The 27,483-nt window shown below is 45.6% G+C and overlaps 2 protein-coding genes across 3 annotated transcripts in view; both read right to left on the bottom strand.

Moving 5' to 3' along the window:
- The window catches only part of LOC134944658 (intelectin-1-like), an 86,595-nt gene that overhangs the window by 17,825 nt on the left and 41,287 nt on the right, over positions 1-27,483 (bottom strand). For both annotated transcript variants that reach the window (XM_063933417.1, XM_063933418.1), the window contains exon 6: positions 4,923-5,043. In XM_063933417.1, coding sequence (XP_063789487.1) covers positions 4,923-5,043 — 121 coding nt within the window. The remainder of the gene's footprint in view (positions 1-4,922; positions 5,044-27,483) is intronic.
- The window catches only part of LOC134944656 (intelectin-1-like), a 199,400-nt gene that overhangs the window by 130,712 nt on the left and 41,205 nt on the right, over positions 1-27,483 (bottom strand). The gene's annotated exons all lie outside the window — the stretch shown is intronic.

Raw genomic sequence — 27,483 nt, 5'->3', positions numbered from 1 at the left:
ACGTGATACACACTGACCTCAGGAGGAAGCAGCGTGAGGAGAGGAGCAGCACTAACAGCCAGCCACACGAGGAGCAGTGGCTCAGGTTAGTGCAGCTGCTGCAGATAAAAACAAAGGGGGGGAGACTGTCCTTTTACTGTGTGCTGGGAGGGGGAGGGGGGTCCTTTTACTGTGTGCTGGGAGGGGGAGGGGGGTCCTTTTACTGTGTGCTGGGAGGGGGAGGGGGGGTCCTATTACTGTGTGCTGGGAGGGGGGTCCTATTACAGTGTGCTGGGGAGGGGGGGGGGTCCTATTACTGTGTGCTGGAGAGGGGGGGGGGTCCTATTTCTGTGTGCTGGGAGGGTCCTATTACTGTGTTCTGGGAGGGGGGGGGGGTTCTATTACTGTGTGCTGAGAGGGGGAGGGGGGGGTCCTATTATTGTGTGCTGGGAGGGGGAGTGGGGTCCTATTACTGTGTGCTGGGAGGGGGGGGGGTTCTATTACTGTGTGCTGGGAGGGGGAGGGGGGTCCTATTACTGTGTGCTGGGAGGGGGAGTGGGGTCCTATTACTGTGTGCTGGGAGGGGGGGGGGGGTCCTATTACTGTGTGCTGGGAGGGGGAGGGGGGAGTCCTGTTACTGTGTGCTGTGGAGGGTGAGGAAGTCCTATTACTGTGTGCTGGGGGCGTCCTATTAATGTATGCTTGGCGAGGGGGGTCATTATTCTACTTGTGGAAGGGGGTCCTATTACTCTGCGCTTGGGGAGGGGTGTCTAATTAATCTGTGCTTGGGGGGATCCTATTAATGTGGGAGGGGGAGGGGTGCCCTATTCTGTGCTTGAGGAGGGGGGTCATACTAATGTGTGCTGGGGGAGGGGGTGTGTCCTATTAATGTGTGCTTGGGGTGAGGGTTCATATTAATGTGTGCGGGGAGGCGGATGCAGGGTAGCGGCGATGTAGTATGTGGGGAGTGTGGTTCAGGGTAGCAGCTGCAGTGTAGTATGCGTGGAAGGGGGGTAGGGATAGTACCAGGGCCGGCGCTACCCGCTCAGCAAGGTCTGCAATGCAGGGAAGCGCTGTGCTGGATAACGGCCAGCAACTATGTCAGCGTCTTGTAATGAGTCAAATGAACTCATTACAAGCCGCCTGTGCTGTGTGCGCCACCGGAGGAGAAGAGGAGCAGCGTCAGGGGAGGTCCCGGAGGAGAAGGAGGGAGGGGGACTGGAGCCACAGCAGCGCTATGTAATTGGTAGTGGCGCCGCTGCAGCTGTCCCTCTCCTTCCGCATTGGCTGGCTGGTGCTGCTGTGAATGCTAGGATGCGCTTCCCTCATCCCAGCATTCACAGCGGCGGCGGCCAGCCAATGCGGAAGGAGAGGGGACTGCTGCAGCGGCGCCACTACCAATTACACTGCACTGTTGCAGCTCCCTCCTACCCCTCCCTCCTCCTCCTTCTCCCATGCCCGGGATCTGCCAGCACGATGAACCTGACTGCATGAGCCAGCGCGGAGAGATGGTAAGTATCATCTATTCTGTCTGTCTCTCTATCTATCTCTGTGTATCTATCTATCTATCTATTCTGTCTGCCGTAATGTGTAAAAAGGGGACGCTGTCTGCCGTAATGTGTAAAAAGGGGGACGCTGTCTGCCGTAATGTGTAAAAAGGTGCTGTCGTACAAAGTTGCATCCAGGCATTGCCCCTGGACGCACCTGTGTGGTTTGTGGGTCCACCTGAAAATGGTGGAAAGAATGAAAAACAAATCTGACTTATTCTCACTTTGGGACCTCTTCTTTAGCTGTTAACATTCGGTTGAACTCGATATTGAGAGTTGGGTACATCATGATGTGTTTGCATTGGTGCAGGTGTGCGCAGAAATCTGCTTATCAAGTGCAATTGGAAAGTGCAGTATACATCCAGTTACTAGTATGGTGATAGCGCCTCTGCCACCTCAAGGGATCAGAGCATTTGTGCAAATACTAGCGCTCAGTTTGGTCGTAACTCAGCAATTCATTTTATTGTATAAGTAACACTGTGTAATGTGACTGATGGACACTATATTGTGCGTTGTAATGTGAATTGGTACTATTCTGTGGTCGAGCCCCTTCCCCATTAAGCCACACCCCTAAATTTTTGGTGCGTGCCTTAGGCGCGCATCTGTCCCTTTTACGTGTGTGAGGAAGGGCGCAAATTCATTTTTTGCAGGAGGGCGCCGAACACCCTAGCACCGGCCCTGGCCACATGCAATCATTTCACTTGCATATTTGGCTCCCACAGCAAATCTGCGGATCTGGGGTCAATTGCTGGGAAAGTTTGCAGAATGTAGCCCACATGCAGCAGCGGCTAACCCTTCAGATTCTGATGCCGCTTTCTGGATTTTGGTAAATCTGACAGCAGATCTGGCTTTCATTGTGATGAGATGTGACATGTTAAAACTGTCATCATGTATACATGTTAGTACTTCGATCATTCTATACAGAATATCAGGCGTTCCTCCACTAGGATACATGATACCCATAACGCAATTTTACAGTCTGTCTAAAACCCACTAAAATAGCAACTTAGCAACATTAAAAAGTCAGATATAAAAGGCTATCTTGCAGTTTACATGGTCCTTATTTGATGGGTGAATAATCTGGTTTCTTCTGTTTCCAATTTTCAATACATACTTTTCCTCTGGTGTAAGCAGTACTTCAAAATGAAATCATAAAGGGGACATCCCATGGCGTAGTAATGTCATATTTATTGAAACAGTTACAGATAATAAAATGACAGGTAAAAAATGGCTGCGTAACGCAGAAGACCGTTTCAGAAAGGCACAGTAATACGCATTAGGGGTGATATTCCTACTCCAAATGCTGTTCCTTCTGATATCACAGGTCCCTTTAATGGTCCTCAGTGGCAGTAGCTCTCTTCAGTGCACAACAACGCATTTCAACTATTTAGGGCCTGATTCTCAGAGGGACGCAGCCGCGTCCATCTGGTCTGCGCACGCACACTGGCAGTGCGCGTGCCACAGTGTGATTGACAGCATCGGCCGTTTGCGGGGCGGTGACGCGACATTGTGGGGAGGCAGGATAGGCTGACCATTTTCGGGACGGCTAGCACGCCGATTAAAAAATGGCGGTCGACCGCTTGACAGTGCAGCCAGGCTACGCTGCCAGGGCTCTACCTTAGTTTAATGCGTCTGAAATCCAGTGGCAGAAGTTCGTCCCAGTTGTCCGGAGGCAAGATAAATATTGGTGCACCCCCTATTTCCTTTATTAAGATAAATAAATGTATGTCTGTGTGCGTACGTGCGCGTGCGTGTGTGTGGAGTGTTCTGAAAAAAATGTATATACTGTATTTATACATTTAATTGTCTTTTATTTTAAATCACACAATTCTTAGCAGTCATTCCCAGGATTAGAACCCATGACCTGTTACACTGACAGCAGACACTTACTTATGGAGCTATTTGCTCCTGTACAGGAAGCATGAGAATTCTAACTATATGAAGTTACGTGTAATTGTCAGAGAAGTATCTTCATATAGTTAAAATTCTCATATTTCCTATACAGGAGCAAATAGCTCCACTAGTAAGGTGTCTGCTTCCAGTATAATAGGTCGTGGTTTCTAATACTGGGTATGACACTTGTAAAATGTGTACCTACAGTATAATAAAGAGGGTGTGATTTGTAAAGTGCAGGGACCAGTGAGGAAGTTGGCCACTGAAAAGACAGTGACAGATATCAATTAACTTAATTCAGTGGTGCCACAGAATGGGAGTAGAGGTGACCCCTTCAGAGCAGGAGCCCGGCGGCAGATGACTCCGTTGCCTCCCAGAGTTCTGCCTCTGCTGAAATCTAATTGCGGATGCATCAGGAGGCAGCCCGTCACACATGCTGGGCAGCCCCCAGCATTGAGGAGATGAATGCAGGTCGCTGCAAATGCCAGCTCTGAATCAGGCCGTTCGGGCCTAATTCAGACCTGATTGCAGCAGCAAATCTGTTAGCTAATGGGCAAAAACCATGTGCACTGCAGGTGGGGCAGATGTAATATGTGCAGAGAGAGTTAGATTTGGGTGGGTTATATTGTTTCTGTACAGGGTAATACTGGCTGCTTTATTTTTACACTGCAATTTAGATTTCAGTTTGAACTCACCCCACCCACATCTAACTTTTTTTTTTTTTTGCCCATTAGCTCACAAATTTGCTGCTGCGATCAGATCTGAATTAGGCACTTGGGGGGGTCATTCCGAGTTGAACGTAGCTGTGCTAAATGTAGCACAGCTACGATCGTAAACTCAGACATGCGGGGGGATGTCCAGCACAGGGCTAGTCCGCCCCGCATGTCAGTGCCGCCCTCACCCCCCCCCCCCCTTCCCCCGCACAAATACAAAAGCATCGCACAGAGGCGATGCCTTTGTATCTGTGGAGTAACTCCCGGCTAGCACAGCTCCTGCGGCTGGCCGAGAGTTGTATCTCGCTGCCGCTGGCCTCAGCGGCTGCGTGATACTTTACGCAGCCGCCAAGCCACGCACCCCCAACGGTCCGGCCGCGCACTGCGGTGCCGGCGCATGCACAGTTCCGATCCGATCGCTGCCCTGCGACAAACTGCAGCGAGGGATCGGGTCGGAATGGCCCCCTTAGTCTTTATCAAGGTGTGCCTATGTGCTTTAGAAACCAGATATATATATATCCACCTATTGCCCCTTCATTTTGCACAATCTGATCTGGGCTTATGTAATTTAACATTGTTTGGTTGTAACAGTGTTTTGGTGGTAATTAGGCAGCAATGTGGTATGTATGAAACATAAACATTTATTGAATGTTTTTTTTAACTGCACAAAATGTACAGAGCCTCAGAAAGGAGGCACAGCATTGTATATGCACCAAATAAAATAGTCAATAGGAATCTTTCATTATTTCTTTTTAAACATCTGCATAAATTCCAGAAACAAAAAACTTACTTCTTCCATTTGGTGAGTAATAATTTGCTGCCTTCTCTGCATTGCCAAAATCATACACAACAGGTACTGCAGGTCCATTGTTTGCTGGGCAACTGCCAGTATTGTATATAACTGGGTATTTCTGAAAGATGATGAAGATAGAGTTATACTCTGGATACAGTGACGGATTTTACCTATGACCTGCAGGCAGGGCCGGTGCAAGGTTTCTCGGCACTCTAGGCAAAACTTAAGTCTACTCCCCCCCCCCCCTCCTCATTCACGTTACATTACAATAGTGCCTCTTATTGATGTTACATCACACAGTAGTGCCCCTTATTCACGTTAGATCACACAGTAGTGCCTCTTATTCACATTACACCACAGTAGAGCCCATTTACATTACACAGTCCATTCACGTCATGCCACACAGTAGTAGTGCCCATTATAACACATTATGTCATACAGTAATGCTACTTATAGATTTTGCCACACAGTAATGCCCCTTATACATTTTGCCACACAATAGTAATGCCCTTACACATTATGCCACATTGGCTCGTGGATGGCTCCAGATTTAAAATGATGGTGTTGTTGTCTCTGACATGGCTGTGTGTACTGGCCAGTGCATCACCTGTAAACAGTTGGCGCGTAAAATAAAAAAAGGGGTCCTGTACTGGAGCAAAAATGCTAATATATATATATATATATATATATATACATACAACCTTTTTATAATACAGTAAATCTATTTCATGAAAAGTGACTGCCTATTATGTTTCTTTCTTTAGTTATAGTTGCAAATGCTAGTTACACCCCTTCGTGTGTGTGTGTGTGTGTGTGTGTGTGTGTGTGTGTGTGTGTGTGTGTGTGTGTGTGTGTGTGTGTGTGTGTGTGTGTATGTGTATACATATATGTATATATATATATATATATATATATATTTATTTGTGTCACGTATCCCTTTTCCTATTTATAGAAATGTTAAAAACATTTTTATATATATGTCTGTTGGGGTGATTAACAGAAAATATATAAGGGGGTCCACAAGATGATACTATATATATATATATAAATTATATATGTACATGCTCAAGTTCAGAATCTGGTATTACCATTACATGTCTATGTGGATAGTGAAACCCAGTGTCATAGTGGTCACCCACTGTAGTAGAACCCCTTATACTATCTAGTACTGGTGCCCCTTTCACCTTATAGCACACGGTACGAGCTGAAATTCACATTATAGCACACGTTACGAGCCGAAATTCACATTATAGCACACTGAATGAGCCAAAATTCACATTATAGCACACTAAATGAGCCAAAATTCACATTATAGCACACTGAATGAGCCAAAATTCACATTATAGCACACTGAATGAGCCAAAATTCACATTATAGCACAATTCACATTATAGCACACTGAATGAGCCGAAATTCACATTATAGCACACTGAATGAGCCGAAATTCACATTATAGCACAATTCACATTATAGCACACTGAATGAGCCGAAATTCACATTATAGCACACTGAATGAGCCGAAATTCACATTATAGCACACTGAATGAGCCGAAATTCACATTGTAGCACACTAAATGATCCAAAATTCACATTGTAGCACACTGAATGAGCCGAAATTCACATTGTAGCACACTGAATGAGCCGAAATTCACATTGTAGCACACTGAATGAGCCGACATTCACATTGTAGCACACTGAATGAGCCGACATTCACACTGTAGCACACTGAATGAGCAGACATTCACATTGTAGCACACTGAATGAGCCGAAATTCACCTTGTAACACACTGAATGAGCCGAAACTCACATTGTAGCACACTGAATGATCCAAAATTCACATTGTAGCACACCGAATGATCCAAAATTCACATTGTAGCACACTGAGGGGGAGATGTACTAAGCCTGAAAAGTGATAAATTTCACAGTGATAAACTGCCAGCCAATCAGCTCCTAACTACCATGTCACTGGCTGTGTTTGAAAAATGACAGTTAGGAGCAGATTGGCTGGTACTTTATCACTGTGATATTTATCACTTTTCAAGGCTTAGTACATCTGGCCCTGAATGAGCCGAAATTCACCTTGTAACACACTGAATGAGCCGAAATTCACCTTGTAGCACACTGAATGAGCCGAAATTCACCTTGTAGCACACTGAATGAGCCGAAATTCACATTGTAGCACACTGAATGAGCCCAAATTCACATTGTAGCACACTGAATGAGCCGAAATTCACATTGTAGCACACTGAATGAGCCGAAATTCACATTGTAGCACACTGAATGAGCCGAAATTCACCTTGTAGCACACTGAATGAGCCGAAATTCACATTGTAGCACACTGAATGAGCCCAAATTCACATTGTAGCACACTGAATGAGCCCAAATTCACATTGTAGCACACTGAATGAGCCGAAACTCACATTGTAGCACACTGAATGAGCCGAAATTCACATTGCAGCACACTGAATGAGCTGAAATTCACCTTGTAGAACACTGAATGAGCTGAAATTGTGACAGCAGGGACAGCCAGAGTGACAGCAAGGACAAGAAGAGAGAGAGTCACGACAGGGAGAGAGAGTGATGACAGGGAGAGTAATGACAGGGAGAGAGAGAATGACGACAGGGAGAGAGAGTGATGACAGTGACAGCAGGGAGAGAGAGAGTGACGACAGTGACAGCAGGGAGAGAGTGACGACAGTGACAGCAGGAAGAGAGTGACGACAGTGACAGCAGGAAGAGAGTGACGACAGTGACAGCAGGAAGAGAGAGAGTGACGACAGTGACAGCAGGGAGAGAGAGAGTGAAAGTAGGGACAGTAACGACAGGGAGAGAGGGTGACAGCAGGGGAATATTACCTGACTGTGGTCGGCAGAAGCACCCATGGGCAGCGGCGGTGATAAGGAGGCCTTTGGTGCAGTGAGGTCCGTCTGACCGCCATTTGTTGTGGGTGTGCGGCGGGCGGCTGATGGCTGGCGGTGGTGAGCGGCTGGTGGCTGGCGGCAGTGAGCGGTGGGCGGCTGGCCAGGGACGTAAGTTAATACCAGGCGCCCGGAGGCAAAAAAAGATCATATTGCCCCCCCCACTCGGCCCAGTTCAGGTATACACACAAAGCCACATATACACGCATACACACACTTACATATATAAAAACACACACCCAGCCACATTTACACATACACACACACATTATATCACTTATACGGGATCCGGTCAAGATGCCGCCGGACGGAATCCCGGCGGTCGAAATACCGACGCCGGAATCCCGACCGCCGCAATCCCGACATATTCTCCCTCCGTGGGTGTCCACGACACCCATAGAGGGAGAATATAATAGTGTGCCGAGCGTAGCGAGGCAGCGTGGCGAGCGAAGCGAGCCCGCAAGGGGCTGCGTTCCGCTCGCCACCCCTGTCGGGATTGTGTGGTCGGGATTCCGGTGTCGGTATTTCGACCGCCGGGATTCCGACCACCGGCATTTAGTACTGATCCCACTTATACACACATAGACACACACACATAGCCACATATCTACATACTCACAGTCAGACACACGCAGCCACATTTACACACACACACACACACACATATGTCCCCACACTGACACTCTCCTCCATCAGTTCCATCTTCTCACCAGTTGACGGGCAGCTGTGGTGTCAGCATGTGGGAGCTGGAAACGGGTAGCTGCGCTGTGTGACGGGAGCCGGCCATCCGTGATCCGGAAGACTGAGCTGGGCAGCTGCGCTGTCAGGGGGACGGGAGCCGAGCAGCCGTGGGGTGTCATGCGGGAGCCGGGCTGACGGCGGTGGGCGGCTGTGAGCTAGTACAGCGCTCTACACAGCCGCCGATCAGGGACAGGAGCACAACGTGCAGCAGGATGGCCATTTCCCTCGCCTCCTGCTGCACATTTTCATTTCCAGGTCAGTGGAAGAAGTGACGGTATACCATACCGCTGTATACCGCCCCACTTCGACCACTGTGTGTGTGTATGTATATATATATATATATACACATACACACAGTATATATATTATATATATATATATATATATATATATAAATTTAATATATAGTAGCATTTTGTGAACACCCTTACAGATTTTCTGTCAATCATCCCCACCCCTTATATATGTTGTGCCTACCACCCTGCCCCCCCCCCTCCTCCTTTATATAAATTATACCCATTAACCCTTATGTAGTTTAAGATCAAGATGCCATACACAATTTTTACATACTTCTTTTGCTGACAGTGGCTGGGACTGTCTTTGCTGTGCGGTTCCACGGCAGCACTGCGTCGCTCCTCTCTATACAATGAACAATCAGGGGCAGGAGGTGAAGCGTGCCCGGGACAGGCAACACACAAGGGAAGGAGCCAGGAGCAGGTGGGCGGCCAGCTGCTGGTGGTAAACGGTGTCCGCTGAGGGAGCATGGAAGGCTGGGGGCAGCGATCAGACCTCCCCGCCTATGGCTGCAGGGGGAGGAGGGAGAGGACGATGCTGCTGCCTGCCCGGACTTTAGGACACAGAAGCATCACGCAGCTTTTCCTGCTTGTTGCCTGGACCGCCAGCAGAGGGGGCGCGGCAGATGTCAGTGGCCGGGCCGGGGTTGAGGCCGGGGTTGAGGGTGACTGATTGTGGTGGCTGCGGCCGCCTAGACCCGCACTGCAGCCGCCGCTAGCCAGCCCAGCACAATGATTTTTAAATAAAACTAATTCCGGAGGAGCGTGCCGCCCTCCAATGGCTGGCGCCCATAGGCAGCTGCCTAAAGCTGCCTAATGGTAGCGCCGGCCCTGCCTGCAGGACTGCAGTTTCCCCCCGAGGTAAAGTCCATCACCTCAGCTCATGTCAATGAAGCCAGATGCAGTCCGTGACTGGGGATAAGGGGGATGATTGCTGCACTAGAATTGAGATATATATATATATATATATATATATATATATTGATAATGCTGATTTATATACAGGAATGAAAAGCTATACCTTAAACACACTTTAAATACACTTTACCATGGAGCCGCTGCGGCTGCTATACTTAATACACACTCTACGTACTCTTTACGCTGTTAGCGTAAAGAGTCCCGTACAGTGTACGGACTTTGCGCACAAATGCCGCGCTGATGGTACAAAGTACACACAGCGCATACACACCCAGAGATACACTGCAAACCCTTAACAGCTATGCAATGCGATAATATAATAATTAGTAATGAGCGGGTTCGGTTTCTCGGAAACCGAACCCCCCCGAACTTCAGCCTTTTTACACGGGTCCGAGCCATGCTCGGATTCTCCCGTGTGGCTCGGGTAAACCGAGCGCGCCCGAACGTCATCATCCCGCTGTTGGATTCTCGCGAGACTCGGATTCTATATAAGCAGCCGCGCGTCGCCGCCATTTTCACACGTGCATTGAGATTGATAGGGAGAGGACGTGTCTGGCGTCCTCTCCGTTATAGTAGAAAAGACACAGAGTGACTTAGTTATAATTGTGGGGAGGATTGGGGACGGGGAGCAGCTGTTAGGGAGTACAGTGCAGGGTTTTGATTATAATAGTAGTGACCACCAGTTTAATCCGTTGGTTCTCTGCCTGAAAAAAACGCTCCACCATATCTGTGCTCAGTGTGCTGCACGATATATCTGTGCTGAGTGCACTGCTCACACTGCCTAATTGTGGGGACTGGGGAGCAGTTATTACAGGAGTACAGTGCACAGTTTTGCTGACAGTGACCACCAGTTCAGTATACGTTTGTCTGCCTGAAAAACACTCCTGTGGTGGCTTTTTTTCCCTTCATACTAGTTTAGCAGTCTGCTGACAGTGTCCACCAGGTCCGTTATTATTATACAGTATATATATATATAGCAGTATGGTAGGCCACGGCTGTACCTACCTCTGTGTCGTCAGTGCACTCGTCGTCCATAAGTAATATAATAATACTATACTATCCATCCATCTACATTGTATACCTGTGGTGGCTTTTTTTTTCTTCATACTAGTTTAGCAGTCTGCTGACAGTGTCCACCAGGTCCGTTATTATTATACAGTATATATATATATATAGCAGTACGGTATGCCACAGCTGTACCTACCTCTGTGTCGTCAGTGCACTCGTCGTTCATAAGTAATATAATACTATACTATCCATCCATCTACATTGTATACCTGTGGTGGCTTTTTTTTTCTTCATACTAGTTTAGCAGTCTGCTGACAGTGTCCACCAGGTCCGTTATTATTATACAGTATATTATATATATATATAGCAGTACGGTAGGCCACGGCTGTACCTACCTCTGTGTCGTCAGTGCACTCGTCGTCCATAAGTAATATAATAATACTATACTATCCATCCATCTACATTGTATACCTGTGGTGGCTTTTTTTTTCTTCATACTAGTTTAGCAGTCTGCTGACAGTGTCCACCAGGTCCGTTATTATTATACATTATATATATATATAGCAGTACGGTAGGCCACGGCTGTACCTACCTCTGTGTCGTCAGTGCACTCGTCGTCCATAAGTAATATAATAATACTATACTATCCATCCATCTACATTGTATACCTGTGGTGGCTTTTTTTTTCTTCATACTAGTTTAGCAGTCTGCTGACAGTGTCCACCAGGTCCGTTATTATTATACAGTATATATATATAGCAGTACGGTATGCCACGGCTGTACCTACCTCTGTGTCGTCAGTGCACTCGTCGTCCATAAGTAATATAATACTATACTATCCATCCATCTACATTGTATACCTGTGGTGGCTTTTTTTTTCTTCATACTAGTTTAGCAGTCTGCTGACAGTGTCCACCAGGTCCGTTATTATTATACAGTATATTATATATATATATAGCAGTACGGTAGGCCACGGCTGTACCTACCTCTGTGTCGTCAGTGCACTCGTCGTCCATAAGTAATATAATAATACTATACTATCCATCCATCTACATTGTATACCTGTGGTGGCTTTTTTTTTCTTCATACTAGTTTAGCAGTCTGCTGACAGTGTCCACCAGGTCCGTTATTATTATACAGTATATTATATATATATATATATAGCAGTACGGTAGGCCACGGCTGTACCTACCTCTGTGTCGTCAGTGCACTCGTCGTCCATAAGTAATATAATACTATACTATCCATCCATCTACATTGTATACCTGTGGTGGCTTTTTTTTTCTTCATACTAGTTTAGCAGTCTGCTGACAGTGTCCACCAGGTCTGTTATTATTATACAGTATATTATATATATAGCAGTACGGTAGGGCACGGCTGTACCTACCTCTGTGTCGTCAGTGCACTCATCGTCCATAAGTAATATAATACTATACTATCCATCCATCTACATTGTATACCTGTGGTGGCTTTTTTTTTCTTCATACTAGTTTAGCAGTCTTCTGACAGTGTCCACCAGGTCCATTATTATTATACAGTATATTATATATATATATATATATATATATATATATAGCAGTACGGTAGGCCACGGCTGTACCTACCTCTGTGTCGTCAGTGCACTCGTCGTCCATAAGTAATATAATAATACTATACTATCCATCCATCTACATTGTATACCTGTGGTGGCTTTTTTTTTTTCATACTAGTTTAGCAGCCTGCTGACAGCGTCCACCAGGTCCGTTATTATTATACAGTATATTATATATAGCAGTACGGTAGGCCACGGCTGTACCTACCTCTGTGTCGTCAGTGCACTCGTCGTCCATAAGTAATATAATACTATACTATCCAACCATCTACATTGTATACCTGTGGTGGCTTTTTTTTTTTCTTCATACTAGTTTAGCAGTCTGCTGACAGTGTCCACCAGGTCCGTTATTATTATACAGTATATTATATATATATATATATATATATATATATAGCAGTATGGTAGGCCACGGCTGTACCTACCTCTGTGTCGTCAGTGCACTCGTCGTCCATAAGTAATATAATAATACTATACTATCCATCCATCTACATTGTATACCTGTGGTGGCTTTTTTTTTTCTTCATACTAGTTTAGCAGTCTGCTGACAGTGTCCACCAGGTCCGTTATTATTCTACAGTATATTATATATAGCAGTACGGTAGGCCACGGCTGTACCTACCTCTGTGTCATCACTCGTCCTCCATAAGTAATATAATACTATACTATCCATCCATCTACATTGTATGTACAAAAGATTGGCGCTCTACAGTACACACACTATATCCAATTGGATTCAGACAGCTGCTCACCAGTTGTGGGCGGGCTGCCCCAACAATAGATCAAAATGGATGTGAAAAAAAGAAGGAATGGGAGCGCTGGATGAATCTAATATATATTTTTTATTAAAATAGAGTTATATCAACCACGTAAAAATACAGTACATAAACTGGCCTAAAAATGATGAACAATTAATAATGTATAAATATATACAAGACTGCCATATCTCCTGAACCAATATGAATAAGAATGGTAATAAATTGGGATAATGGGATAATCAACTTTCAAAAATCTATAGACATCATCTGATATTGTGCCTTGATTCAAGGCCGAGTCTAATAATGAAATTAGTTTATCTTTAAAAGAAAAAGTAGGATTACATGACAATTTTTTGTAAAAAAAGGGGATTATTCAATTGGCGAAAGGCTTCAGCTAGATACTTAGTCCACTGTGTTTTGTAAAACCAGGCCGCCACCCTTATCAGCCTGCTTGATGGTAATACTCGTATCTTTGATAAGTTCTTTCAAGGCTTTTCTTTCAGCCTTAGTCAAATTATCTCTGAAACCCACCTTTTCTGCTTTAGTACACAAGTCTCTGAAATCATTAAGAGTAGTGGTGTAAAAACTTTCTAAGAAGGGTCCTCTATGTTGAAGGGGATAAAAATCTGAGGGTTTTTTGAAAATCTTTTTGGGAGGGCCTGTGATGTCAAATAATCTCACTGTAGTATTTATATTTTCACTTTCCTCATAGAGACTCTCTAGCATATCTAATGCTAGTGTATCATTCTTATCAAGTACTATTGGCAAAGCATCAATGTCTTGTTTATGTAAAGATTTGATGCAAAAATATCTTTTCCTGCTCAAGAGGTACGAATATATTTATTTAAATCCACAAAGAGTGTAAATAGATTAGGTTTTGCTTGAGGTGCAAATTTTAAACCCTTTGATAATAATTTATTTTCAGAGTCATTCAGAACTTTATCTGAAAGATTAAAGATGGTGGGAGGTGATCTTAATCCCATCTCACACTCTTTGTGGATTTTCTGTAATCTTTGTCTCCTCCCTCCTCTACATCCTCGTCTCTTCCTCTTTTTTGTGTGGGAAGTGATTGGGGGTGATCTCTTGATGTTTGAACATTCCGTACCCTTGGAGAGTAGGGGGTTGGACCTCTTTCTAAAAAAGAGGATGATGTGTTGGAATGGTACTTAGAATGGTTAGATGGTCATAGTATTTTTCTGTATTTTTATAGGCTCCCTGTGGAGACCGGGACCTATCTGCAAGAGGTGCAAATCTATTGGGATGAGACCAACTTTTTTTCTTATAGTTCTCTCTGGAGCGTAGACAGAAATATTTACATGGAGAAGGTAAAGAGGATTCTTGTGAGAATCACAGCGATACCACCAATGATATGTATAAACTATTTAACAAATTAGAAGATCTATCATTGACTGAAACTAGACACTGGTGGGATCAAGTGACCTTACAAAAATACCTTGATAGAGACATGATTCCTAGAGGCCTGAGGATTTTTAAATCTTGTTCATTTAAAGAGGATCCTGTCTTTGCATCTGAATGGGAAATTATACTTGATCAATGTTCAAAAAACCTCATACGGCTCCTGATTAGGTATAGAGAACAAAAAGTTAATAAAATACAGAAAGAGATTGAGGAGGTACAACATGCACTTGCTCCTTTTTCAAAGCAGGAAAACTTTGATCATAGGGATTCTAAATTAAATTAAAAAATCGAGGACTTTGAGAAATCATTAATACAGAATAAGGATAAAAAACTTGTTAGAGATAGGGAGGATTATGCAAAAGGCCAGGTTAGAATTTACAATAAAAAGAGGATTGATAGTTATTCCAATCAGACCTCCCAACAGACATTCAGATCTCCAGGGAGAGTTAGAAATAGAGACCAATGGTCTCATAGACAATATTATGATGGGTCAAGAGATAGACATTATTCCTCCAGACCTTTGAGGGACAATTTCTCTCCTTATAGAGAGAACTATAAGAAAAAAAGTTGGTCTCATCCCAATAGATTTGCACCTCTTGCAGATAGGTCCCGGTCTCCACAGGGAGCCTATGAAAATACAGAAAAATACTATGACAACAAGAGACCATCTAACCATTCTAAATACCATTCCAACACATCATCCTCTTTTTTAGAAAGAGGTCCAACCCCCTACTCTCCAAGGGTACGGAATGTTCAAACATCAAGAGATCACCCCCAATCACTTCCCACACAAAAAAGAGGAAGAGACGAGGATGTAGAGGAGGGAGGAGACGAAGATTACAGAAAATCCACAAAGAGTGTGAGATGGGATTAAGATTACCTCCCACCATCTTTAATCTTTCAGATAAAGTTCTGAATGACTCTGAAAATAAATTATTATCAAAAGGTTTAAAATTTGCACCTCAAGCAAAACCTAATCTATTTACACTCTTTGTGGATTTAAATAAATATATTCGTACCTTGAGCAGGAAAAGATATTTTTGCATCAAATCTTTACATAAACAAGACATTGATGCTTTGCCAATAGTACTTGATAAGAATGATACACTAGCATTAGATATGCTAGAGAGTCTCTATGAGGAAAGTGAAAATATAAATACTACAGTGAGATTATTTGACATCACAGGCCCTCCCAAAAAGATTTTCAAAAAACCCTCAGATTTTTATCCCCTTCAACATAGAGGACCCTTCTTAGAAAGTTTTTACACCACTACTCTTAATGATTTCAGAGACTTGTGTACTAAAGCAGAAAAGGTGGGTTTCAGAGATAATTTGACTAAGGCTGAAAGAAAAGCCTTGAAAGAACTTATCAAAGATAAGAGTATTACCATCAAGCAGGCTGATAAGGGTGGCGGCCTGGTTTTACAAAACACAGTGGACTATCTAGCTGAAGCCTTTCGCCAATTGAATAATCCCCTTTTTTACAAAAAATTGTCATGTAATCCTACTTTTTCTTTTAAAGATAAACTAATTTCATTATTAGACTCGGCCTTGAATCAAGGCACAATATCAGATGATGTCTATAGATTTTTGAAAGTTGATTATCCCATTATCCCAATTTATTACCATTCTTATTCATATTGGTTCAGGAGATATGGCAGTCTTGTATATATTTATACATTATTAATTGTTCATCATTTTTAGGCCAGTTCATCTACATTGTATACCTGTGGTGGCTTTTAGTTGTGCGCATTAAAATATGGAGAACAAAAATGTGGAGGTTAAAAAAATAGGGAAAGATCAAGATCCACTTCCACCTCGTGCTGAAGCTGCTGCCACTAGTCATGGCCGAGACGATGAAATGCCATCAACGTCATCTGCCAAGGCCGATGCCCAATGTCATAGTACAGAGCATGTAAAATCCAAAACACAAAAGATCAGTAAAAAAATGACCCAAAAATCAAAATTAAAAGCGTCTGAGGAGAAGCGTAAACTTGCCAATATGCCATTTACGACACGGAGTGGCAAGGAACGGCTGAGGCCCTGGCCTATGTTCATGGCTAGTGGTTCAGCTTCACATGAGGATGGAAGCACTCAGCCTCTCGCTAGAAAAATGAAAAGACTTAAGCTGGCAAAAGCACAGCAAAGAACTGTGCGTTCTTCGAAATCACAAATCCCCAAGGAGAGTCCAATTGTGTCGGTTGCGATGCCTGACCTTCCCAACACTGGACGGGAAGAGCTTGCGCCTTCCACCATTTGCACGCCCCCTGCAAGTGCTGGAAGGAGCACCCGCAGTCCAGTTCCTGATAGTCAAATTGAAGATGCCAGTGTTGAAGTACACCAGGATGAGGATATGGGTGTTGCTGGCGCTGGGGAGGAAATTGACAAGGAGGATTCTGATGGTGAGGTGGTTTGTTTAAGTCAGGCACCCGGGGAGACACCTGTTGTCCGTGGGAGGAATATGGCCATTGACATGCCTGGTCAAAATACAAAAAAATCAGCTCTTCGGTGTGGAATTATTTCAACACAAATGCGGACAACAGGTGTCAAGCCGTGTGTTGCCTTTGTCAAGCTGTAATAAGTAGGGGTAAGGACGTTAACCACCTCGGAACATCCTCCCTTATACGTCACCTGCAGCGCATTCATCATAAGTCAGTGACAAGTTCAAAAACTTTGGGCGACAGCGGAAGCAGTCCACTGACCAGTAAATCCATTCCTCTTGTAACCAAGCTCACGCAAACCACACCACCAACTCCCTCAGTGTCAATTTCCTCCTTACCCAGGAAAGCCAATAGTCCTGCAGGCCATGTCACTGGCAAGTCTGACGAGTCCTCTCCTGCCTGGGATTCCTCCGATGCATCCTTGAGTGTAACGCCTACTGCTGCTGGCGCTGCTGTTGTTGCTGCTGGGAGTCGATGGTCATCCCAGAGGGGAAGTCGGAAGACCACTTGTACTACTTCCAGTAAGCAATTGACTGTCCAACAGTCCTTTGCGAGGAAGATGAAATATCACAGCAGTCATCCTGCTGCAAAGCGGATAACTGAGGCCTTGGCAGCCTGGGCGGTGAGAAACGTGGTTCCGGTATCCATCGTTACTTCAGAGCCAACTATAGACTTGATTGAGGTACTGTGTCCCCGGTACCAAATACCATCTAGGTTCCATTTCTCTAGGCAGGCGATACCGAAAATGTACACAGACCTCAGAAAAAGAGTCACCAGTGTCCTAAAAAATGCAGTTGTACCCAATGTCCACTTAACCACGGACATGTGGACAAGTGGAGCAGGACAGACTCAGGACTACATGACTGTGACAGCCCACTGGGTAGATGTATTGCCTCCCGCTGCAAGAACAGCAGCGGCGGCACCAGTAGCAGCATCTCGCAAACGCCAACTCGTTCCTAGGCAGGCTACGCTTTGTATCACCACTTTCCAGAATACGCACACAGCTGAAAACCTCTTACGGCAACTGAGGAAGATCATCGCAGAATGGCTTACCCCAATTGGACTCTCCTGGGGATTTGTGGCATCGGACAACGCCAGCAATATTGGCCCTCATTCCGAGTTGTTTGCTCAGTATTTTTCATCGCATCGCAATGAAAATCCGCTTAGTACGCATGCGCAATGTTCGCACTGCGACTGCGCCAAGTAACTTTGCTATGTTGAAAGTAATTTTACTCACGGCTTTTTCATCGCTCCGGCGAACGTAATGTGATTGACAGGAAATGGGTGTTACTGGGCGAGAACACGGCGTTTCAGGGGCGTGTGGCTGAAAACGCTACCGTTTCCGGAAAAAACGCAGGAGTGGCCGGAGAAACGGTGGGAGTGCCTGGGCGAACGCTGGGTGTGTTTGTGACGTCAACCAGGAACGACAAGCACTGAACTGATCGCACAGGTAGAGTAAGTCTGGAGCTACTCTGAAACTGCTAAGTAGTTAGTAATCGCAATATTGCGAATACATCGGTCGCAATTTTAAGAAGCTAAGATTCACTCCCAGTAGGCGGCGGCTTAGCGTGTGTAACTCTGCTAAATTCGCCTTGCGACCGATCAACTCGGAATGAGGGCCATTGTGCGTGCATTACATCTGGGCAAATTCCAGCACGTCCCATGTTTTGCACATACCTTGAATTTGGTGGTGCAGAATTATTTAAAAAACGACAGGGGCGTGCAAGAGATGCTGTCGGTGGCCAGAAGAATTGCGGGCCACTTTCGGCATACAGGCACCGCATACAGAAGACTGGAGCACCACCAAAAACACCTGAACCTGCCCTGCCATCATCTGAAGCAAGAGGTGGTAACGAGGTGGAATTCAACCCTCTATATGCTTCAGAGGATGGAGGAGCAGCAAAAGGCCATTCAAGCCTATACATCTGCCCACGATATAGGCAAAGGAGGTGGAATGCACCTGTCTCAAGCGCAGTGGAGAATGATTTCAACGTTGTGCAAGGTTCTGAAACCTTTTGAACTTGCCACACGTGAAGTCAGTTCAGACACTGCCAGCCTGAGTCAGGTCATTCCCCTCATCAGGCTTTTGCAGAAGAAGCTGGAGACATTGAAGGAGGAGCTAAAACAGAGCGATTCCGCTAGTCATGTGGGACTTGTGGATGGAGCCCTTCATTCGCTTAACCAGGATTCACGGGTGGTCAATCTGTTGAAATCAGAGCACTACATTTTGGCCACCGTGCTCGATCCTAGATTTAAAACCTACGTTGTATCTCTCTTTCCGGCAGACACAAGTCTGCAGGGGTTCAAAGACCTGCTGGTGAGAAAATTGTCAAGTCAAGCGGAACGTGACCCGTCAACAGCTCCTCCTTCACATTCTCCCGCAACTGGGGGTGCGAGGAAAAGGCTAAGAATTCCGAGCCCACCCGCTGGCGGTGATGCAGGGCAGTCTGGAGCGAGTGCTGACATCTGGTCCGGACTGAAGGACCTGCCAACGATTACTGACATGTCGTCTACTGTCACTGCATATGATTCTGTCACCATTGAAAGAATGGTGGAGGATTATATGAGTGACCGCATCCAAGTAGGCACGTCAGACAGTCCGTACGTATACTGGCAGGAAAAAGAGGCAATTTGGAGGCCCTTGCAGAAACTGGCTTTAGTCTACCTAAGTTGCCCTCCCTCCAGTGTGTACTCCGAAAGAGTGTTTAGTGCAGCCGCTCACCTTGTCAGCAATCGGCGTATGAGGTTACTTCCAGAAAATGTGGAGAAGATGATGTTCATCAAAATGAATTATAATCAATTCATCCGTGGAGACATTCACCAGCAGCAATTGCCTCCAGAAAGTGCACGGGGACCTGAGATGGTGGATTCCAGTGGGGACGAATTAATAATCTGTGAGGAGGGGGCTGTACACAGTGAAAGGGGTGATGAATCGGACGATGATGATGAGGTGGACATCTTGCCTCTGTAGAGCCAGTTTGTGCAAGGAGAGATTGATTGCTTCTTTTTTGGTGGGGGCCCAAACCAACCAGTCATTTCAGTCACAGTTGTGTGGCAGACCCTGTCGCTGAAATGATGGGTTCGTTAAAGTGTGCATGTCCTGTTTATACAACATAAGGGTGGGTGGGAGGGCCCAAGGACAATTCCATCTTGCACCTCTTTTTTCTTTAATTTTTCTTTGCGTCATGTGCTGTTTGGGGAGTATTTTTTGGAAGGGCCATCCTGCGTGACACTGCAGTGCCACTCCTAGATGGGCCAGGTGTTTGTGTCGGCCACTTGGGTCGCTTATCTTAGTCACACAGCTACCTCATTGCGCCTCTTTTTTTATTTGCGTCATGTGCTGTTTGGGGAGTATTTTTTGGAAGGGCCATCCTGCGTGACACTGCAGTGCCACTCCTAGATGGGCCAGGTGTTTGTGTCGGCCACTTGGGTCGCTTATCTTAGTCACACAGCTACCTCATTGCGCCTCTTTTTTACTTTGCGTCATGTGCTGTTTGGGGAGTATTTTTTTGAAGGGCCATCCTGCGTGACACTGCAGTGCCACTCCTAGATGGGCCAGGCGTTTGTGTCGGCCACTTGGGTCGCTTATCTTAGTGACACAGCTACCTCATTGCGTCTCTTTTTTTATTTGCGTCATGTGCTGTTTGGGGAGTATTTTTTGGAAGGGCCATCCTGCGTGACACTGCAGTGCCACTCCTAGATGGGACAGGTGTTTGTGTCGGCCACTTGGGTCGCTTATCTTAGTCACACAGCTACCTCATTGCGCCTCTTTTTTACTTTGCGTCATGTGCTGTTTGGGGAGTATTTTTTTGAAGGGCCATCCTGCGTGACACTGCAGTGCCACTCCTAGATGGGCCAGGTGTTTGTGTCGGCCACTTGGGTCGCTTATCTTAGTGACACAGCTACCTCATTGCGCCTCTTTTTTTCTTTGCGTCATGTGCTGTTTGGGGAGTATTTTTTGGAAGGGCCATCCTGCGTGACACTGCAGTGCCACTCCTAGATGGGACAGGTGTTTGTGTCGGCCACTTGGGTCGCTTATCTTAGTCATCCAGCGACCTTGGTGCAAATTTTAGGACTAAAAATAATATTGTGAGGTGTGAGGTGTTGAGAATAGACTGGAAATGAGTGTAAATTATGGTTATTGAGGTTAATAATACTATGGGATCAAAATGACCCCCAAATTCTATGATTTAAGCTGTTTTTTAGGGTTTTTTGAAAAAAAACACCCGAATCCAAAACACACCCGAATCCGACAAAAAAAATTTGGTGAGGTTTTGCCAAAACGCGTTCGAACCCAAAACACGGCCGCGGAACCGAACCCAAAACCAAAACACAAAACCCGAAAAATTTCCGGTGCACATCACTAATAATAATACACTTTAAACCTTAGCAGGGAAAGGAAGATACGACACCAGATTGTAATTTAACTGCTGGGTTCCGACACCACAGCATATTATTACTAGTTATGTGCACCGGAAATTTTTCGGGTTTTGTGTTTTGGTTTTGGATTCGGTTCCGCAGCCGTGTTTTGGATTCGGACGCGTTTTGGCTAAAACCTCCCTGAAAATTTTTTGTCGGATTCGGGTGTGTTTTAGATTCGGGTGTTTTTTTACAAAAAACCCTCAAAAACAGCTTAAATCATAGAATTTGGGGGTCATTTGATCCCATAGTATTATTAACCTCAATAACCATAATTTCCACTCATTTTCAGTCTATTCTGAACACCTAACACCTCACAATATTATTTTTAGTCCTAAAATTTGCACCGAGGTCGCTGGATGACTAAACTATGCGACCCAAGTGGCCGACACAAACACCTAGCCCATCTAGGAGTGGCACTGCAGTGTCAGACAGGATGGCACTTCAAAAACTAGTCCCCAAACAGCACATGATGCAAAGAAAAAAAGAGGTGCACCAAGGTCGCTGGATTGCTAAGCTAAGCGACCCAAGTGGCCGACACAAACACCTGGCCCATCTAGGAGTGGCACTGCAGTGTCAGAGAGGATGGCACTTCAAAAAAATAGTCCCCAAACAGCACATGATGCAAAGAAAAAAAGAGGCGCAATGAGGTAGCTGTGTGACTAAGCTAAGCGACCCAAGTGGCCGACACAAATACCTGGCCCATCTTGGAGTGGCACTGCAGTGTCAGACAGGATGGCAGATTTAAAAAATAGTCCCCAAACAGCACATGACGCAAAGAAAAAAAGAGGTGCACCAAGGTCGCTGGATGGCTAAGCTAAGCGACCCAAGTGGCCGACACAAACACCTGGCCCATCTAGGAGTGGCACTGCAGTGTCAGACAGGATGACACTTCAAAAAAATAGTCCCCAAACAGCACATGATGCAAAGAAAAATGAAAGAAAAAAGAGGTGCAAGATGGAATTGTCCTTGGGCCCTCCCACCCACCCTTATGTTGTATAAACAACAGGACATGCACACTTTAACAAACCCATCATTTTAGCGACAGGGTCTGCCACACAACTGTGACTGAAATGACTGGTTAGTTTGGGCCCCCACCAAAAAAGAAGCAATCAATCTCTCCTTGCACAAACTGGCTCTACAGAGGCAAGATGTCCACCTCCTCCTCATCGTCCGATTCCTCACCCCTTTCACTGCGTGCATCCCCCTCCTCACAGATTATTAATTCATCCCCACTGGAATCCACCATCTCAGGTCCCTGTGTACTTTCTGGAGGCAATTGCTGGTGAATGTCTCCACGGAGGAATTGATTATAATTCATTTTGATGAACATCATCTTCTCCACATTTTCTGGAAGTAACCTCGTACGCCGATTGCTGACAAGGTGAGCGGCTGCACTAAACACTCTTTCGGAGTACACACTGGAGGTGGGGCAACTTAGGTAAAATAAAGCCAGTTTGTGCAAGGGCCTCCAAATTGCCTCTTTTTCCTGCCAGTATACGTGCGGAATGTCTGACGTGCCTACTTGGATGCGGTCACTCATATAATCCTCCACCATTCTTTCAATGGTGACAGAATCATATGCAGTGACAGTAGACGACATGTCAGTAATCGTTGGCAGGTCCTTCAGTCCGGACCAGATGTCAGCACTCGCTCCAGACTGCCCTGCATCACCGCCAGCGGGTGGGCTCGGAATTCTTAGCCTTTTCCTCGCAGCCCCAGTTGCGGGAGAATGTGAAGGAGGAGCTGTTGACGGGTCACGTTCCGCTTGACTTGACAATTTTCTCACCAGCAGGTCTTTGAACCTCTGCAGACTTGTGTCTGCCGGAAAGAGAGATACAACGTAGGTTTTAAATCTAGGATCGAGCACGGTGGCCAAAATGTAGTGCTCTGATTTCAACAGATTGACCACCCGTGAATCCTGGTTAAGCGAATTAAGGGCTCCATCCACAAGTCCCACATGCCTAGCGGAATCGCTCTGTTTTAGCTCCTCCTTCAATCTCTCCAGCTTCTTCTGCAAAAGCCTGATGAGGGGAATGACCTGACTCAGGCTGGCAGTGTCTGAACTGACTTCACGTGTGGCAAGTTCAAAGGGTTGCAGAACCTTGCACAACGTTGAATCATTCTCCACTGCGCTTGAGTCAGGTGCATTCCCCCTCCTTTGCCTATATCGTAGGCAGATGTATAGGCTTGAATGGCCTTTTGCTGCTCCTCCATCCTCTGAAGCATATAGAGGGTTGAATTCCACCTCGTTACCACCTCTTGCTTCAGATGATGGCAGGGCAGGTTCAGGACTGTTTGCTGGTGCTCCAGTCTTCGGCACGCGGTGGCTGAATGCCGAAAGTGGCCCGAAATTCTTCGGGCCACCGACAGCATCTCTTGCACGCCCCTGTCATTTTTTCAATAATTCTGCACCACCAAATTCAATGTATGTGCAAAACATGGGACGTGCTGGAATTTGCCCAGATGTAATGCACGCACAATATTGGTGGTGTTGTCCGATGTCACAAATCCCCAGGAGAGTCCAATTGGGGTAAGCCATTCTGCGATGATGTTCCTCAGTTTCCGTAAGAGGTTGTCAGCTGTGTGTCTCTTATGGAAAGCGGTGATACAAAGCGTAGCCTGCCTAGGAACGAGTTGGCGTTTGCGAGATGCTGCTACTGGTGCCGCCGCTGCTGTTCTTGCTGCGGGAGGCAATACATCTACCCAGTGGGCTGTCACAGTCATATAGTCCGGAGTCTGCCCTGCTCCACTTGTCCACATGTCCGTGGTTAAGTGGACATTGGGTACAACTGCATTTTTTAGGACACTGGTGACTCTTTTTCTGACGTCTGTGTACATTTTCGGTATCGCCTGCCTAGAGAAATGGAACCTAGATGGTATTTGGTACCGGGGACACAGTACCTCAATCAAGTCTCTAGTTCCCTGTGAATTAACGGTGGATACCAGAAACACGTTTCTCACCACCCAGGCTGCCAAGGCCTGAGTTATCCGCTTTGCAGCAGGATGACTGCTGTGATATTTCATCTTCCTCGCAAAGGACTGTTGGACAGTCAATTGCTTACTGGAAGTAATACAAGTGGTCTTCCGATTTCCCCTCTGGGATGACGATCGACTCCCAGCAGCAACAACAGCAGCGCCAGCAGCAGTAGGCGTTACACTCAAGGATGCATCAGAGGAATCCCAGGCAGGAGAGGACTCGTCAGACTTGACAGTGACATGGCCTGCAGGACTATTGGCTTTCCTGTGTAAGGAGGAAATTGACACTGAGGGAGTTGGTGGTGTGGTTTGCAGGAGCTTGGTTACAAGAGGAAGGGATTTAGTGGTCAGTGGACTGCTTCCGCTGTCATCCAAAGTTTTTGAACTTGTCACTGACTTCTGATGAATGCGGTCCAGGTGACGTATAAGGGAGGATGTTCCTAGGTGGTTAACGTCCTTACCCCTACTTATTACAGCTTGACAAAGGCAACACATGGCTTGACACCTGTTGTCCGCATTTCTTTTGAAATAATTCCACACCGAAGAGGTGATTTTTTTTGTATTTTGAACAGGCATGTCAATGGCCATATTCGTCCCACGGACAACAGGTGTCTCTCCGGGTGCCTGACTTAAACAAACCACCTCACCATCAGAATCCTCCTTGTCAATTTCCTCCCCAGCGCCAGCAACACCCATATCCTCATCCTGGTGTACTTCAACAGTGACATCTTCAATTTGACTATCAGGAACTGGACTGCGGGTGCTCCTTCCAGCACTTGCAGGGGGCGTGCAAATGGTGGAAGGCGCAACCTCTTCCCGTCCAGTGTTGGGAAGGTCAGGCATCGCAACCGACACAATTGGACTCTCCTTGGGGATTTGTGATTTAGAAGAATGCACAGTTCTTTGCTGTGCTTTTGCCATCTTAACTCTTTTAAGTTTTCTAGCAGGAGGATGAGTGCTTCCATCCTCAGGTGAAGCTGAACCATTATCCTTGAACATAGGCCAGGGCCTCAGCCGTTCCTTGCCACTCTGTGTCGTAAATGGCACATTGGCAAGTTTACGCTTCTCCTCAGACGATTTTGATTTAGATTTTTGGGTCATTTTACTGAGCTTTATTTTTTGGGATTTTACATGCTCTGTACTATGACATTGGGCATCGGCCTTGGCAGACGACGTTGATGGCATTTCATCGTCTCGGCCATGACTAGTGGCAGCAGCTTCAGCACGAGGTGGAAGTGGATCTTGATCTTTCCCTATTTTACCCTCCACATTTTTGTTCTCCATTTTTTAATGTGTGGAATTATATGCCAGTAATATATCAATAGCAATGGCCTACTACTATATATAATGCGCACAACTGATATGCACCACAGGTATGGATGGATAGTATACTTGACGACACAAAGGTAGGTAGAGCAGTGGCCTACTGTACCGTACTGCTATATATTATATACTGGTGGTCAGCAAACTGTGCAAAACTGAAATGCACCACAGGTATGGATGGATAGTATACTTGACGACACAGAGGTAGGTAGAGCAGTGGCCTTCTGTACCGTACTGCTATATAGTATATACTGGTGGTCAGCAAACTTAGGGAAAACTGAAATGCACCACAGGTATGGATGGATAGTATACTTGACGACACAGAGGTAGGTAGAGCAGTGGACTACTGTACCGTACTGCTATATATATATATAGTTATACTGGTGGTCAGCAAACTGTGCAAAACTGAAATGCACCACAGGTATGGATGGATAGTATACTTGACGACACAGAGGTAGGTAGAGCAGTGGCCTTCTGTACCGTACTGCTATATAGTTTATACTGGTGGTCAGCAAACTGTGCAAAACTGAAATGCACCACAGGTATGGATGGATAGTATACTTGACGACACAGAGATAGGTAGAGCAGTGGACTACTGTACCGTACTGCTATATATATAGTTATACTGGTGGTCAGCAAACTGTGCAAAACCGAAATGCACCACAGGTATAGATGGATAGTATACTTGACGACACAGAGGTAGGTAGAGCAGTGGCCTTCTGTACCGTACTGCTATATAGTATATACTAGTGGTCAGCAAACTGTGCAAAACTGAAATGCACCACAGGTATGGATGGATAGTATACTTGACAACACAGAGGTAGGTAGAGCAGTGGCCTTCTGTACCGTACTGCTATATAGTATATACTGGTGGTCAGCAAACTGTGCAAAACTGAAATGCACCACAGGTATGGATGGATAGTATACTTGACGACACAGAGGTAGGTAGAGCAGTGGACTACTGTACCGTACTGCTATATATTATATACTGGTGGTCAGCAAACTGTGCAAAACTGAAAAGCACCACAGGTATGGATGGATAGTATACTTGACGACACAGAGGTAGGTAGAGCAGTGGCCTTCTGTACCGTACTGCTATATATTATATACTGGTGGTCAGCAAACTGTGCAAAACTGAAATGCACCACAGGTATGGATGGATAGTATACTTGACGACACAGAGGTAGGTAGAGCAGTGGCCTTCTGTACCGTACTGCTATATAGTATATACTGGTGGTCAGCAAACTGTGCAAAACTGAAATGCACCACAGGTATGGATGGATAGTATACTTGACGACACAGAGGTAGGTAGAGCAGTGGACTACTGTACCGTACTGCTATATATATATATAGTTATACTGGTGGTCAGCAAACTGTGCAAAACTGAAATGCACCACAGGTATGGATGGATAGTATACTTGACGACACAGAGGTAGGTAGAGCAGTGGACTACTGTACCGTACTGCTATATAGTTTATACTGGTGGTCAGCAAACTGTGCAAAACTGAAATGCACCACAGGTATGGATGGATAGTATACTTGACGACACAGAGGTAGGTAGAGCAGTGGCCTTCTGTACCGTACTGCTATATAGTATATACTGGTGGTCAGCAAACTGTGCAAAATTGAAATGCACTACAGGTATGGATGGATAGTATACTTGACGACACAGAGGTAGGTAGAGCAGTGGACTACTGTACCGTACTGCTATATATATAGTTATACTGGTGGTCAGCAAACTATGTAAAAC

This window comes from Pseudophryne corroboree, chromosome 7 (assembly GCF_028390025.1).
Source record: "Pseudophryne corroboree isolate aPseCor3 chromosome 7, aPseCor3.hap2, whole genome shotgun sequence".
NCBI classification, from domain to species: domain Eukaryota; kingdom Metazoa; phylum Chordata; class Amphibia; order Anura; family Myobatrachidae; genus Pseudophryne; species Pseudophryne corroboree.
The sequence above is the reverse complement of the archived record's forward strand: the minus strand, read 5'-3'. Positions and strand labels throughout refer to the sequence as shown.